This window comes from Doryrhamphus excisus, chromosome 2, assembly GCF_030265055.1.
Source record: "Doryrhamphus excisus isolate RoL2022-K1 chromosome 2, RoL_Dexc_1.0, whole genome shotgun sequence".
NCBI classification, from domain to species: domain Eukaryota; kingdom Metazoa; phylum Chordata; class Actinopteri; order Syngnathiformes; family Syngnathidae; genus Doryrhamphus; species Doryrhamphus excisus.
In genome coordinates, this window is record NC_080467.1 from 10624212 (window position 1) to 10640434 (window position 16223).

Below are 16223 nucleotides of genomic sequence, written 5' to 3' on the forward strand. Positions count from 1 at the left end.
GACGGTAGGCTATATCAAGATGTCTCCCCGTCGAGTCTTTGGACAAACACAACTGTGACGGCGGACAACAAAGACGTTCCGGCTGTCCGATGAGGAGGATTCCGACGTCGGGGTCATTGGTGGATGGCCGATGAGTCCAAAGTGGCTTTGGAGAGCGACTTCCTGCCAGATCCCAATAACGTGAAAGTCGTCACACGTTACAAAATGCAAACAAAAAGCAACAACGCCCGCTATAAAAAAGTGGAAATATGTCCTTTTACTCTTCGGTCTTGATATTTCTTTATGTTAGCATAGACAAGCCAACGCCAAGACCAATACTTCCAGAAAACTCTCAGTCACATTTATCTTAATACACACACGGACCACCGCTAGCTGGATCCAACTTCAGCTCACAAATCTTCGCAGGGAATAACATCACACCCCAGAGGCCCTAAGATCTCTTCCTCGTTGTCTGAGCAAGGCGGACGGGAAAAGTCCATTCAGCGCTGATGGCTCACATATGTGCTCCCATCGGTGAGGGGGGGGGGGGGGGCACATGGGGGATGCAGGGGAAGCAGAGTATCTAAATATGGAGGGGTGCTGAAAAGGGACGACTAAAAGAATACAGTAATTAGTTCCGTTTTGCTCCAAATACAAATAAAACCAGTTTATTTTTGTCCAAAGAACTAACAACAATTATTTTTGTTTGGTTATAAAGAAATGAAGAAAATGTTTCTTCTTTTCCACATAATCATTTCTAATAAATAATAATCATTATCTATTAAAATGACAAAAATCAAAAACTTTTACTTTTTTGTTCATTTTTATCCGTGGAACCAAAAAAATTGGTTTTGGTACAAACTCAATTCTTTTTTTAATAATACATTTTTTTTAATATTATATAATTTTTTAAAATGGTTTCAGTTTAAAATAATACATTTTTTTATATTATATAGTATATATTTTTTAAATGGTTTCAGTAAAAAAAAATCTGTTCAAAATAAAAATACAATTTCGTAAAATGTTTTTGTATTAGAATAAAAAAAACATTGTTTGTTTTTATCCATTGAACCCAAGTTTTTGTATTTGTTTTTGTTAGAGAAAGGAAAAAAAGAATTGGACAGGGCTGACTGACATGTGTGGTGATTGTTTCTCATCATAACATAACAAGCAGCTCCGTCCAATTTGGAAATGTCTGAAACACACACTCAACAACAAAGTTTCATTCAAGAAAAAAAACACAAGCAGTTGAAAGAAATGGCCCAGAGCCGTCTTAAAGTAGTCATCCATATATTTGTATAGAATTCATATATTACACATTTAATACAGGCACAGTGAGAAATCATTATGTAGAGAAAGTGGCTGATACACTGGTAAAAAAAAAAAATACAAATTATGAGAATCATTTACACAAATTTGCTTTTTTTTCCTTTAAAAAATCTGTTAAATACAAACACAAAAAAGAAAGTGACGAGAAATGGACGCTGGTGAGCTTGTGGTTGTTTAGTTTGTTGTGTGTGTGTGTGTGGGGGGGGGGGGGGGTATGAGCAAGAACCAGCTTGCTAACAGGACAGGGTGGGGGTCTTAAGGCTCGCTGGAAAACATGAGATTCAAACGTTTTCTGCAGAATCAAAACGGAACAGACGAGACCAACAGATCTTTAAAAAAAACCCAAAAAACCCAAATAAAAGCTACCATGAGATGCCGTGGAAAGACGGGTCACGTGACGCAAACAGGCCAGTCAAGGATGACACCGCCGCCGCCATCCAATCACAGCGCTACCCGGCGTCCCGCATAAGGCAAATGTCAACTCGGTGTCTAAGGTACCACGGCTCCATGCTAAGAAAGTTCAATCTCGGCTCGCCGTTTTGCAGAACGCGTCCGGCCTTCCCTTCGGCGTCTACGGCGGTGCTGTCGTCAGCCAATGTGATGAGGAAACTCAGGCACGCTTCTCCATTGACACAAAACGTCGTTAAAAACACTTCAAGTTTTGTTGAGTTTTAAAAAAAGATGAAGGCTACGAGTTAATCTGGACTTTTAAAGCATCTTCTTAGAGTCAAAAGTGTTTTAGAAAAGGCTTAAAAAAGGACGCTGACGTGAAAAAGGAGCCCTGATTGCTTTCAGAAGCACACGGAGGAGAACATGCGAGGTGGAGGCACAGAGGGTCCGCTGTCTTTCTGTTCTTGTGCTACAAGACGGATTCTTTCCTTCATTGCACGCCGTGAAAAGTAGATTCAACGCAGGCGCTAAAGATGTGAGATGTTCATATTTACAACAAGATTGTTAGTGCACAGGGTTTCTTTTCCTCTTTTTTTAAGAATGAAATCAAGCGTTGGCTTGGACACGAGAAGGAAGAGTGGGAGGGGCCAGACGGTTTAGGTTTAGGGGTCACGGCTGCACGGCGCCCTCAAAGCTCACCTTGCTTTTATTCACCAGTTTTTTTTTTGTCAACAGTGTTCAGTACTCAGTGCGGCTTTATTGTAGTGATTCCCCGCCAGGGGGTATGCAGGTGCAGGGGCGGGGTCTGGGGGTCCGGGTTGGATGGTGACTTTTTTTTTTTTTTTTTAAGTTTTAAAGCGAGATAAGATTTGAGGCGGCTTCAGCAATCTGCCATGTAACGACCTGGGTGGGGGAAGAAGACGACAGAGGTTACAGGTGTGCTGGCTTGCTTGGGAGTCAACTTTGACCTTTGCATTTTTTTTTTGCCTTCAAACTATGATCAGGTGATCGGTTATTGACATCATATTTGGTAATATTGGCAAAATGAGCATATGACTGGATATCATTCGTCGGCAGCTTTGATATGACATGCTTTGTCTTCACTTTGTATTTTCTCAAAAATACATGAATGAATACTACTACCACTTGTCCGTAAGATATGCATATCAAAGAAAAAAAATGACATTTTATTGACTAAAGTTTGCATTGTCAAACATAATAAAGGCTAAATAAAATATAATACAAATTACAAGGTATTCAGAAGACACATTCAAAGATATGTAGTATTCCACTCCGGTCACTTGGTGTAAGTAAGTAATGGTATACTGATGAGACAATAGTGTCTACAACAGTTAAAAAAACAACAACAAAGCATGCTCCCAATGCTGATGTGTATGAGTCTATAGTATGTGTTATTTATGTCTTATTTTCTCTTATTATGTCTACTACATTGTAAAACAGAAGTGTAACTGTTACTATAGGGGTGTTACTTCCTCCAATTACAAAAAGTACATTTAAAATGTCTTATGTCTTGAATGTCTTATTTTCTCTTATTAAGTCTACTACATTGTAAAATAGAAGTGTAACTGTTACTATAGGGGTGTTACTTCGTGTCTAGAGGGCTCTAATTACAAAAAGCACATTTAAAATGTCTTACTTATGTCTTGAATGTCTTATTTTCTCTTATTATGTTTACTACATTGTAAAACAGAAGTGTAACTGTTACTATAGAGGTGTTACTCCGTGTCTAGAGGGCTCTAATTATAAAAAGTACATTTAAAATGTCTTACTTATGTCTTGAATTGCTTATTTTCTCTTATTATGACTACTACATTGTAAAACAGAAGTGTAACTGCTACTATAGGGGTGTTACTTCGTGTCTAGAGGGCTCTAATTATGTGTGTGTGTGTGTGTGTGTGTGCGCGTAGCCTACCTGTGGCGAATCTCTTCTTGCTGAGAGAGAGCCTATAGCCGCTCCCCTGCAGCTCCATGTCCACCCCCGACAGCGTGCTACCGTCGTTCATGAACTGCACAGCCAGCGTGGACGGGTTGGACGGCCCGCTGGACACCTCAAACTTCGCCCTCAGGGAGCCTGCGCCTACAACAACATCGCAGCGTAAATGTCGCAACCACTAAGTGGGACTCTGGTGGTCTCGCTTCTTAAAAGACGCCACCTTCATTTTCAGACTTGTCGGAAATGTCGCTCAGCTTCCACAGACATTTATTCTGCTCGCCGTTCCTACAACAACAACAACAACAAAAACTTGAGTATGCGTCTACTTTTATCAAATGAACAGCAAACTGTGATGGGTTCCGCAGCCCACCAGAGGGCGCTGGGCAGGGACTGCATGCTGGTGACGCCGCCGTCCACGGGCACCAAGACCTGCAGGTTGCTGAGCGGCCCCGGCAAGGCCATGGAGTCCGGGTTGTAGCGGTAGTCCACCCGCAGGTCCGTGGTGCTCGGGGAACACTTCCAGTACACGGCCAGGTTGAGCGGCGTGGAGTGGATGCCGTCCGACTGCACCTGAACGCAACCACACAGAAACCGAGGCAATTAAAGTCAGGTTTGTGTGAAATATCCTTTCACAAAAATAAAGGCAGTCTATATGTGCCCTGTGATTGGCTGGCCACCAGTCCGGGGTGTACCCCACCTCTCGCCCAAAGACAGCTGGGATAGGCTCCAGCGACGCTCGTGAGGAAAAAGCGGTAGAAAATGAATGATCAATATTACAAAATAAAACCTTGATCGGAGCATCCCATCTTCTGTCTACTATATTGGGAGTATAAAGGTGACTATAGGGGTGTTATTTCATGTCTAGAGGGCTCTAATTTAGAAGGTGATAAACCAGTTCTCTATGTTCTAAATAGCAAAACATTCCATACTTGTGGTGGTTGGGCATCAGCAATTAAGAGGTGCGGTTGTGGTTTTGGTTGGTTCTTGATATCGTGCGCTCCACTGACCTGGTACTTGAGGATGTCCACGTTGTAGTAGGAGGCAGCCGGGTTCTGGTCCGAGGCTTTCCTGAGGTAGGATGTCAGCGCTTGCATGTTGAACCAGAAGTCCTTGGAGCCTGAGTCACTTTGGGAAGGATCGCTGGAGGAGGAGACAAAAAAAAACAGAAGGAAGCATGCATATGTAAATCCGTGCACACACATGGAATAATCAGATGCTGGATTATTCATCCCGCTCCTTCGGCTTTGTGCGTGAAGATCCAATAGCTCGGAAGGACAGCAGACTGCAGCGTCTTGCCAGCTACTAAAACACGGGACGCTACTTCATTCAGTTCATCAGGTCAAAGTGATCTCACAAGCAATGGAGATGATGAAATCAGAGTCACATGATGTTCATGAGGACAGGGAAAGTATGCATGCGTGCTTTTTCTCCGGGTCTCCGGTTTCTTCCCACATTCCGAAAACATGCTAGGTTAATTGGCGACTCCAAATTGTCCATAGGTATGAATGTGAGTGTGAATGGTTGTTTGTCTATATGTGCCCTGTGATTGGCTGGCGACCAGTCCAGGGTGTACCCCGCCTCTCGCCCAAGACGGCTGGGATAGGCTCCAGCACTCCCGGCGACCCTCGTGAGGAAAAGCGGCAGAAAATAATGAATGAATGAACGATGTGCAGGTGTACCTAATGAAGTGTCCAGCTAGCATACAAGACGCCGGTGCCACCTGCAGCAAATGACCTGCTGATGACGCATGATAAAAATAAGGGAAAGTAAGATGGACGTGTGCGTGCTCCACTTAACGTTTCCATGCGGAACTTTCTCAACACAGCCTCACAAAAAAAAAAAAAAAAAAAAAAAAAAAAAAAAGAGGCCGACCGCATGGCCCGCCTTGTTCAACACGAGCGAGCGGCAAATGGAGCGGATGTTCTGTGAAGTCGCGCTGTTTGCTATTCCAGGCCGACCTGGCTGCGCACGTCTGCTGGAAAGTATTTCCCTGACAGCCTAATGATATGCTCACGTCGGCCCACTAATTGAATTTCCTCCCTTCCTGCGTGACGTGGGCCTCTTGGCGCTCTCTCTGTGGCTCACACGGCCGTCCTGGTCCCGTGTTCCGCTTGACCTCTCTCCACGCCGTACCGGTCTCACCTGAAGAGGAGCTGCTGGTTGGGAAGGATCTGCTCCAGCCTGCTGGTGTTCTTCAACTTGAAGGTGAGCACGGCGGGGGAGGGGTTGCTGGTGAACACCTTGATGATGCCCGTGGGGAACGACAACGTCATGTCCCCCGTGATCTTCACGATGCACCTGCAGGAGGACGTGCGGCAGCATATCAATACGAGTTTTACACTTTACAGTACAAGCGACATCTTAGCTGCTATTTTGGAGGAAAAAGCCTATAATATTCATTATGTATCAAATTTGATATTTTGTAGAAAAAAAGCCCATTCATTTGTTTTTGTTGTATTTATGATTACTTATGTATTAAATTTGACTTTTTGTAGGGAAAAGCTATTAATTTATCATATTATTATATATTAAATTAGATATTTTGCAGGAAAAGCCTATAATCAATTCATTATATTATGTATTAAATTTGATATTTTGTAGAATTTTTTTACTAAATTTATTATGTATAAATATTTTGTAGAAAATAAAATAATATTTCTTTACTATATTTATTATTATGTCTTAAATGTGATATTTTGCAGGAAAAAGCCTATTCAACCTTCCAAATCTTCTTCTTCAAACATCTTTGTGCCAAAATCTCATAACTAATTTTCCAAAAATGACTACTTTTATTATTTTTTGCTTCTCATAATATTTTACAACGTTAAAAATAGATTTTTAAAAAATTACTATTACAAGTCTATGCTACTAAAATGACATTATTTTTCCCCCATGATGTTCTTTTTGCTGCGGTCCCTCAACGGGGGCCTCATGCCGCGGATCCGCTGCATTGCTTGTGAAATGTTCCATTGGCTAATCCCTGCTAAAATAAGCCTTTTAGTGCAGTGGCAATTTACCAGCAGTTAGGCAACAAACGGCTGCGTGTTTTCTCTGCCCCGGACTATCATGTGGCCCGTGCAGGTTATCCACAGTGTCGGGCTCATGCAACACGAACGCTAACTCACAGTGTCATGCTGGAGGTGCTGTGGTTGAAGACGAGACCAAAAAAAAAAAGTATGCGTGCGTGTTGGCTGCTGAGCAGCAGGAGGTCATGTGAGACTCACTTTGTGGGATCAGCGCCTTTGAAGTAAGCATTAACGGACTCGGTGAAGGCCACGGCAATGGGCAAAGCATCTTGGGATGCCAGGGTCACAGGGCTGGGACCGCGGGACGTGCCTGAGGAAGGAGGAGGAAGGAGGAAGAAGAAGAGGAGGAGGAGGAGGAGGAACACAGGGTTTGGATGAATGTTGACTCAGCTGCAGGTCAGGCTTGCGGAGGGGCGGCGCCCTTCCAAGCGCTCACATCCCAATCAGGAAGGTTTGATCATGCAAAGACCAAGAAGAAGTCACATTAAGAACATTTATTTGCACGGCCGGGTTTCTCTGTCTTCAAATAAACAGAAAGGGGATACGAGCGCGCCAGGCACCGTTAGGACGTCAGGATGACCTCAGACCGTGTCAGTCAGTCAGTCAGTCAGTGGGTTAGTTCACACAAAAAAAATATTTCAAATCAATGCCAAGGCCTCATGTACACAGGTGCTTTTACATCATTCCTGCAGAAAAAACACAGTACAGTCACCTCTCGTAATTTAATGAATGAATCAATGATGGCCGCCAAAACACGTGACATTGGGTATTCTGGTCACCAGGTGGCAGTAATGACACAAAATATTGGCTCACATGTCATTGCCTTAACACTACGTGAAGGTAGCCATGACATGTCCCATATGACAAAGTGAAAAAAGTTCTCCTCCCATCCCGTGTGGAAGTGGTAAGCTTATGGCTTGCTCTGTTTTGATATTACTATTTAAAAAGGTTGTAGCTTAAAAATGCTTTGGGATAAAGCATAGCATACCCATACTCCCTGTGAAGGGAGTAAATGTACTCATCTCATTTGCATAGAATGATGGCACCAGGCCTTTGTCAGATTTCTGTCACCACGATAGCCACTCATCAAAATATCTGATCGACTTTTGATACTCCTCATCTGTCAAGCGAGATGAGGCGATCTGTGTACAGACTGTGTGACTTTAGGTACAAGTTTGCAACGATTTACACTAAAACTGTCCTGGTATGTAACCCAAGGACCTCCTCATATGCTAAAATTAGTAGACATATTCTCATTTTTAAACATACATATTTTCCTCACTTACATGCAAACACTAAAACACAGTTTTTAGAAAGGAAAAACGTAATTTAAAAAAAACATGCACGTGTGTATGAGGCCTTAGCAGTTAGCAAAGGATGCATTTGGAAAATGTTTAGACGCAGCAAAGCATAGCAAGAAAAAAAGTCCTTAGTTTGAGTCCCAAAGCAGGAGATTGATCCTGGGTGGAGGTCTGTACCCGCTGGTGTTTCACACCGCCTCTCCAAGGTGGGCAGCTTGGCTACAAACATGTCATCCTCTTTGCAGCCAATCAAAGAGCGCAACAAAGGAAAGGCGATAAGAAAATGCACAGGAAGACAAAGAGTGACCACATATGAAATCCACAGGAAGTGGATAATAACATTACAAATAACAAATAACATTTTGCAGGGCCTGCTATTGATAAGAGTGCAATAAGAAATTGAACTGCCGAGACGGGAGGAGCAACAAGGTTGAGAACGGCAGGGTAAACTCACTCGGGAAAAAGAAAGAAGAGAATGAGAGCGGTTGTGTCTCTCGAGAGGAGAGGAGGAGACTACAAGTGTGCTCAGGTCCTGAAGGAAAGGAAGGAGGAAGGAAGGGGATGATGGAGGAATGGAGGTGCGAGGGATTAGCAGCGTCTTCTCACCGACTGTGGGTGTGTTTGCCGCGCTCAGCGAGGCGTTGGAAGACAAGGAGGATGAGCTCTCGGCGCGGGCGAGGGGCGCGGCGGGAGGCGGGCTGGCGCCGGACCCCTTAGGCGGGCTGAATGGTCTGACCTGATAAGGGGAGTCCATTTAAAGACGGGCGTCGGCCTGCAATCGTCTGCGTGTGGGTGTGGCTTTTACTCACGATCTCGTTGATTCCGGTGAGTTTCCCTGTGGGGAGTTTGGGCCTGGAGGAGGGTCGAGGAGGCGGCACCAGCGCTCCGGCCGCTAGAGGGGTCGTAGGTCGGTTGGGGACTGCGTGAGAGGAAGCAGCGAGTTAGTGTCCCTTTGATCCAAAACAGGAGAACAAAGCGAACAAACGATGCATTCAATTCATAGTAAAACTCAAGTCAAAAACCCATTCCAATAAATAATAATAATAATAATGCAACACTTAAAACACAATAAAATGACCTTTAAGAAATATGAAAAGAAAAACCAACACAAACATGCAATCAAAACAAAAACAAAGTGTCTGTTTAGAATGTTACCAGGGAATATTTTGCTCGACGGAGCGGCCGCCGTGGCCCCATCGCCCATCTCTGAGAAACTGTCAGAAAAACCCTCTGACATTTTGCCGTACGCATCGGTCAAGTCATCTGACAGGAAGCGGCTCGACCTGCCACACTGGGGCCTAAAAGGAGGACCGGGGCCGTGACGCCGCGAGGGAGCCATATTGTCACCAAAGGCGATCCACTGGCTCTGGGACCAGGACATGGAGGCCAGGGCATCCTCGCCGCTGCCCGCCGAGCTCTCCATGGGGTACGCCGGCTCGGGCGGCAGCGTGATGGGGGCACTGTGGGCCCGGACCGGGGCTGGGCGAGGTGCCTGGAAAGGGTTTTCAGGGGAGTCCCAGGGAGAGGACGTGGACGAGGAGAAAGAGGAGACGTCTTTGGATGGCTGGCGCTCGGCCAAGGCGGGCAAGCGCTCCGGAGGTGGCGCCGTCTCTGCTGAAGGTTCTATTGACAGCAGACGGGCATGACGGATGCAAAGCAGAGAGTGGAGCTTTGAGACATGAAATCGGGGCATAAAACAATCCAAATCTTGTAGATTTTCACAGAAACAGACAGAAGTGGGTTAGAAAACCTCAATGAAGTGATATTTGACATGAAATTAAGGCTAACAACATACTTTTGGGCATTGTTAGGCCACACAAACGCAGAGCATATGGACCTTCTCATTCTACCCGGCAACATGTTTTATGATGCCAACACATTTTTACCGTTACTGACAAAATCAAAGTCATGTTTGGTATTGTGGTTGCGGTTGGCAATGGTTGAAAACTGGGCTGTAGGCTACTGAGAAGCGCTTACTGAGATCAGTGTTTCGCAAGACCCGGTCAAGTCAAGACAGGCTGAGACAAAGTCTTAAACCTGATTGGACGTTTGGATGCATTTGACGAGGTAGAGTCTGTGGAAAAAAAAATGTCTGATTGGAAATGATATGGCTGCACGGTGGTCGAGTTGGTGCGCAGACCTCACAGCTAGGAGTCCAGGGTTCAATTCCACCCTCGGCCATCTTTGTGTGGAGTTTGCATGTTCTCCCCGTGCATGCGTGGGTTTTCTCCGGGTACTCCGGTTTCCTTCCACATTCCAAAAACATGCTAGGTTAATTAGCCACTCCAAATTGTCCATAGGTATGAATGTGAGTGTGAATGGTTGTTTGTCTATATGTGCCCTGGGATTGGCTGGCCACCAGTCCAGGGTGTACCCCGCCTCTCGCCCCAAGACAGCTGGGATAGGCTCCAGCACCCCCGCGACCCTCACGAGGATAAGCGGTAGAAAACGAATTAATGAATGAATGGAAATGATATGATCATGATCACGTAAGTCAGAGTCAAGTCAAAGTCTTTAATGATGTTGTCAAGTCAAGGCCAAAAACTCATCAAAACTGTGACTCGTCATGGTCATTGTCGTCAAAGTCCAAGTGGAGTTTGCAAGTCCTTCACGATATTGTCAAGTCAAGTCTAAAGTCATCCTTTTTAAGACCTTTCAAAACCACATTGAGCCAAGTTGGAAAAAGAACCGTATTTAAGACTTTGTATGAGATTTTTTTTTAAAGTGTTGTCATTTTAAAACCGTATATTCAGTCACTGACTTTTAGACTTTTTTTAGACTTCACAGATAACCAGTAGGAATAACCAGTAGGAATAACCAGTAGGAATAACCAGGGCAGCTGCATAGTTGGGACCACTAAAAAATAGGTAATTAAAACATAAAAAGATAAGATATGATTTTTTCTTGCCGTGTGGTCCAGAATTCCTGGCACCAAGCCCGCCCTGTATAAAAACCAGTAAAAAAAAAACAGTACCCGATACAAGTGCAAACCACAACCACAATAACACAAAATCCATGAAAATTGACAAGAATTGTCTCTGGAAAGGCAGACTGGTCGAAAGATAAGGTGCAGGTGTATCTAATATTGTGGCCTGAGCAAGGACGGGTGCAGCATGAGTTGTTGCAGCAGTTATGGCCAAAACCATAAGTTTGTGATAAGTCAACATTATATAGAAACAATGTGCACAATCACACAATGTAACATTATATGTCACACAAAACCAAATCAAATCAAATATTAGAAAGTGGAAGTATTTATTCCACAGATTGAGGTTATGTTTGGGGCACACGCTGGGGGCACACACTGGTTTTACCTGACATTTCTGCTGGGAAGTCTGGTGTCAGAAAAGATGGAGATGTAGGGACTGAGAGGAAAATACAGGCGAGGTCTAACAAGAGCAGGTAAAGAAACGCATTAAAACCTTAGTGATAATTCAAATGAGCCATCATTTATAAGTAGACTAGAGAAAAATGAAATAAAAGCACAGTGATATCAAGAATAAACGTTTCAAAGGTCTCCTGGATTAGACGGAACGCTGAGAGGCTTAACTCCCATCGGCACATCTTAGCCGCGATGCTCTTTTGACTTTGAAGCGCGGGTGTTTGACAGTAACGAGACACTGTTTGACAACATACGTGCCAGGGGGCTTTCATGGGCCACCCCCCTGACCCTAAGGAGGTGCCAATTAACTGTGGATTACGCTCAGCTTAGGCAGCAGGTCAGCGCTAATGTCGCTAAAACACGACGGCGGCGGCGGCGCCCGCACGGAAACTTATCAGGAACAAAGGTGTCAAGGCGACACGCTCTGAAAACACTAAAAGCAAACACTCAGGGTGTAATGCTTTGGATATTATATCGCCGTACAAAAACAAGAAAGTCTGTGCGGGTGAGCAAATCAAGCGCTCCAACATTAACGGTCTGTCGAAAGTTCCCCTGAGCTCGCTTGTAAACAAACATTCACTTAAGACCTCCATGGAGTTACCCCGGCTGCACGGAGCGTGTGCCCGAATACAGTGCACCTTGCTGGGCCACAGCAGGCGGCTCTTCCCCCTCTATACTCTGCTTCTCCTGGTAGTTGTGATGTGCTAGTAGTCATGTCATGATATTTAATTGGGACAAAAAAGCCCTCAAAAATTCTAATAGGAAATAATGTAAATAATGAATAATCTGGGCTGCACGGCAGTCGAGTGGTTAGCGTGCAGACCTCACAGCTAGGAGACCCGAGTTCAATGCCACCCTCGGCCATCACTGTGTGGAGTTTGCATGTTCTACCAGTGCATGCGTGGGTTTTCTCTGGGTATTCCGGTTTCCTCCCACATTCCAAAAACATGCTAGGTTAATTGGCCACTCCAAATTGTCCATAGGTATGAATGTGAGTGTGAATGGTTGTTTGTCTATACGTATGTGCCTTGTGATTGGCTGGCGACCAGTCCAGGGTGTACCCCGTCTCTTGCCTGGAGAAAGCTGGGATAGGCTCCAGCACCCCCTGCCACCCTCGTGAGGATAAGCGGTAGAGAATGAATGAATGAATGAATGAAAAACCTGTTAAAGGTCTAACTGTGGGCATCCTAAAAGTGTGTCACATGAGTGACTGACATTTGTGGTGCCCCCTATGGGTTGTGGTGATAATGCTTTGGAAGATAAGCTAGCATACACGTCATACAAATTACCTTCAAAGTTTAATCAACAGTACACAAATGATCAATTCAAGTCCCGCCCCCGCGTGTCTGCAAAGACATTCAGCTTGATGACAGCCGTGCTTATCAACCAATATTGCTCAAATTCCACACACATGCGGTGCCATTCCACCGGATGTGTGTGTCAAATATGGCCACAGTGAGGTGTTCTGAAGACCCCATTGGGATGGATGATGAAATCTGAAGTATCTGAATGAAGATATAATATGAGCGCCACCATGTGGTGTATTTGTCAAGAAAAGAACAGCACAGCAAACACAGGAGGGGTGCAGGTTTTGACACATTTTCACCCCCATTCAGGAGTAGAAGAGTTAGCTTCTGCCAACCCTGTGAATGGGTTTTCTCCGGGTACCCCCGGCTTCCTCCCACACTCAATGTATATATGTAAATATCAAAGTGGCATTCTTTCATTTAGTTTGATTACCTGCGGGTGTGGACACGGAGGGGGCGGAGCCTGCTGCCGGAAAGGGGGCGAGCGGATCCAGGGACAGGAGGTCGTTGTTGGTTAGTCTGCGGAACAAGTAGGAAGCGTTTGATTTGATGACATCAGCAGCTGAAAGTCAGCAATGGTGAGAAGGGGAAAAAGCTAGAAGAGTTACTCACTCGTACGAAGGTGGCACTCTGGGTTTGGTCAGCTCGTCACCTGCGGCGGGGAGAGCAAAAGCAACTTTTATGAAGTGTGTGGAGTGATGACAAGAGGAGAAACGTCAAAAAGAAAGGAGGGGGAAAAGAACCCAAATAGATAATTCACCAGTTGGATTGGAAATTCATCACACCTTAACCCAGGAATGTAAACTGCGGTTTGGGGTGAGGGGAGGATGCCAGACAACTCAAATCAAAAAAGTTGCTGTCAAAAACATTTACTGAAGCCTTGTGCACCATGCACTTTAGAACAGGGGGGATTGATGGAATACAAATTCAAGAGAAAAAAGCTTTGATTTTGGAGGATGAACCCCTGTTTTAAGCTGCTGCAGAAATAAACAGTCAAAGCACACACACACACGCCAGCGCACGTTCCAAAATGTCAGTGCTGTTAGCAGCGGCGTAGGAGCCTCCCGTGGCTTGGGGAGGAGGAGGCTGGGGGTTTGGGGATACTGCCGGGGGTACACGTACTCACCTGCGCCCTGAGTCTTGGAGCCTAATGACGACACTCCTGTGAACCCTGAGCGCATGCACAGCATACATGAGTGCTAACAACCTTAGCGACACGCTTTAGCCAACTCAACTCAAATCCACACAAGACGAGTCAGAGCTTTTCTTTCCGGCACACACTAGCAAGTTAGCACACAAGCAAATGAGATGATGATGTTCAATTGAAGCAAAGCTGTCAGGAAACATTATATTATTTTTCTTGTTGGATTTTGTATCTTGAAAAAGCGGGATGGTCTTATATTCAGGGTCGTCTTGCATTCGGGTGCTATAAAAAAATGGGCTAAACAAGCAACCTTCTTCGGAGGGGTAAAAAAACACTTTAAGGATTGATAGACGATGTTTTTCCAGCAGGACCTGCTGGAACAAGACAGATAACCGCACTGGAGGCGCTCGGGGGAGGAATAAAACCCAGCGAGGCGCACGGCGACCGTGCCAGCACGAGGAGGCGAAAGGATCATTTCTGACATGTCAAAATACGAGCGGCCAATTAAGCAATTAATCTCCCCTCTCACGGCGGTAGGGGAGACGTCTTCTGAAGCCCGCATTCACGGGAAAGAACAGCTATTTGCTTTTTCCTCGGGACGTGTTGGTTTTGGCTCGCCTTTCTGAGACCACGTCTTTGAAAAACAACCCAACCGCTGCTAAGTAAAAGGCACTTGAAGGGGGGTTGGGGGGGGGGGGGGGGTGTTGGTGCGACGACAACACAGGGAGGCCAGAAATACTCACTGGATTGGTTCCTCCGCATTTGGACCTGAGGGGAGTGGGGAAAAGACAGTAAGATGAAGTTTAAAAACATTGAAAGTCATGTGACAAAAATTATATAGACTCCATATTTTCCATCACATCAGTCAGGATGGACTAAAAATATTCATATCAGCACTTTTCCGAATGTTATTATCCGATCACATTGAAAAATTAAAAGGACAAGAGTCATGAAACATGAAAAACAAACAAAATAGCAAATTTTGAAAAATAACATTTGGAAAAAGTTGTAATATTATCAAAATAAATTCATAGTATTGCGCAAGGAAAATCATAAATGTAACGTACATTTACTTAAGAAGAAATGGAAAAACAACATTAATTTTACAGGCATATATATATATATATATATATATATATATATATATATATATATATATATACAGAAATAGTAAGAGTAGAGACATAATATCAATGCTGAAAAATGCTGAAAGTTGAAAACTTAAAGGGAAAAAAATCATAATATGAAAAACAAACAAAACTAAGAATAAAGTCAAAGTATTGCAATAAAAAATGCAGAAGAGGAAATAAATATTTATAATAATAAAAAAGGTGCAATGTAAGAAAAAACCTTCATACTAATAATACACACAAAGCAGAGATATAAGCTGTTTTTTTTTTCTTTGAATATAAAAACCATCCATGAATATCCACATGGGTTAGCTTAAAAAGGGTCAAAGTGGCCCCCACATCCTTGATTTGTGAAAAAGGTGAGAAAAATAAATCAAGTCCTATTGTAATAGTATTGTAATAATATTGAAATAGCACTAATAACCACCAGTAAATAAGCCACATCCAGCACTTTCACTTGTTCTTCTTCTGCTGGTTCATTGCAAGCTGATGCACTTGGCCGAGTGACTCTGGAGAGCCACCGTAAATAAAGAACAAGCCGATCCGCCATGAATTAAACACATCCGGACATTCCAAAAAACAGTTGAACTTTATCTTGAACTTTTCTTTTTCGACTCTCTCCCGATGCGTTTAAGCGGCCAGCCAATAAAAAGAAGTGTATGGGCGCCCAATGAAAACAGAAGCCGTAAAGGCGTCTCAAACTTGTGTTCAGTATTCCCACTTGGCTGAGGACTTTCCCCACATCGGAGGAGAGGACAGTAAATCACACACGTTAAAGCATGGGGGTAAATGAGTGGTCTGCCTACAAGGAAGGCCGTGTAGTGACCATCAGTCATGGACTATACAGAGAAGCAGCAAAGGATCCCCCACCCAACCCCACCCCACCGCACCCACCCACACAACATAAATCTGCTGAGTCAAGCTGCGTAACACAAGATCCGCTCCCGAGGGCCACTGAGCCAACGGAAACTTGGGAGCTTCGGTTTCATAAGCGTGTTTAGAAGTGTGTGTGTGTGTGTGTGTGTGTGTGTGTGGAAGGGAACCGGCAAGGTTCAGTCCCACGGGCGCTAAGCAGCAAATGGGTTCAATTACGGCTCCCCCTTTGGTGACCACACACACACACACACACACACACACCAATGAAAAAGTGGTGTAGTGGGTGGGAGACACAAACAGGAGGAGAAAATTGTGCAAAACAAAAAAGACAAAAGATAACAGAAAAAATTCCACAATTGACACCAGACGATGCACTTTCATCACCATTAGATAGGAAGTGCATTT

General features: G+C 44.3%; 1 protein-coding gene across 4 annotated transcripts in view; it reads right to left on the minus strand.

The window, feature by feature from the left end:
• Positions 1-1252: 1252 nt before the first annotated feature.
• Positions 1253-16223, minus strand: part of fcho2 (FCH and mu domain containing endocytic adaptor 2) — a 36560-nt gene continuing 21589 nt past the window's right edge. Inside the window, exons 15-28 of one of the 4 annotated variants that reach the window (XM_058053049.1) lie at positions 14556-14580; positions 13795-13839; positions 13281-13320; positions 13102-13187; positions 9135-9602; positions 8789-8898; positions 8586-8715; positions 6877-6988; positions 5795-5950; positions 4660-4792; positions 4023-4222; positions 3873-3937; positions 3632-3796; positions 1253-2601 (exon numbers count right to left, since the gene is read on the minus strand). In XM_058053049.1, coding sequence (XP_057909032.1) covers positions 2579-2601; positions 3632-3796; positions 3873-3937; positions 4023-4222; positions 4660-4792; positions 5795-5950; positions 6877-6988; positions 8586-8715; positions 8789-8898; positions 9135-9602; positions 13102-13187; positions 13281-13320; positions 13795-13839; positions 14556-14580 — 1758 coding nt within the window. In that variant the 3' untranslated portion in view covers positions 1253-2578. The remainder of the gene's footprint in view (positions 2602-3631; positions 3797-3872; positions 3938-4022; positions 4223-4659; positions 4793-5794; positions 5951-6876; positions 6989-8585; positions 8716-8788; positions 8899-9134; positions 9603-13101; positions 13188-13280; positions 13321-13794; positions 13840-14555; positions 14581-16223) is intronic. The other 3 variants (XM_058053055.1, XM_058053063.1, XM_058053070.1) reach the window with 3 other exon arrangements.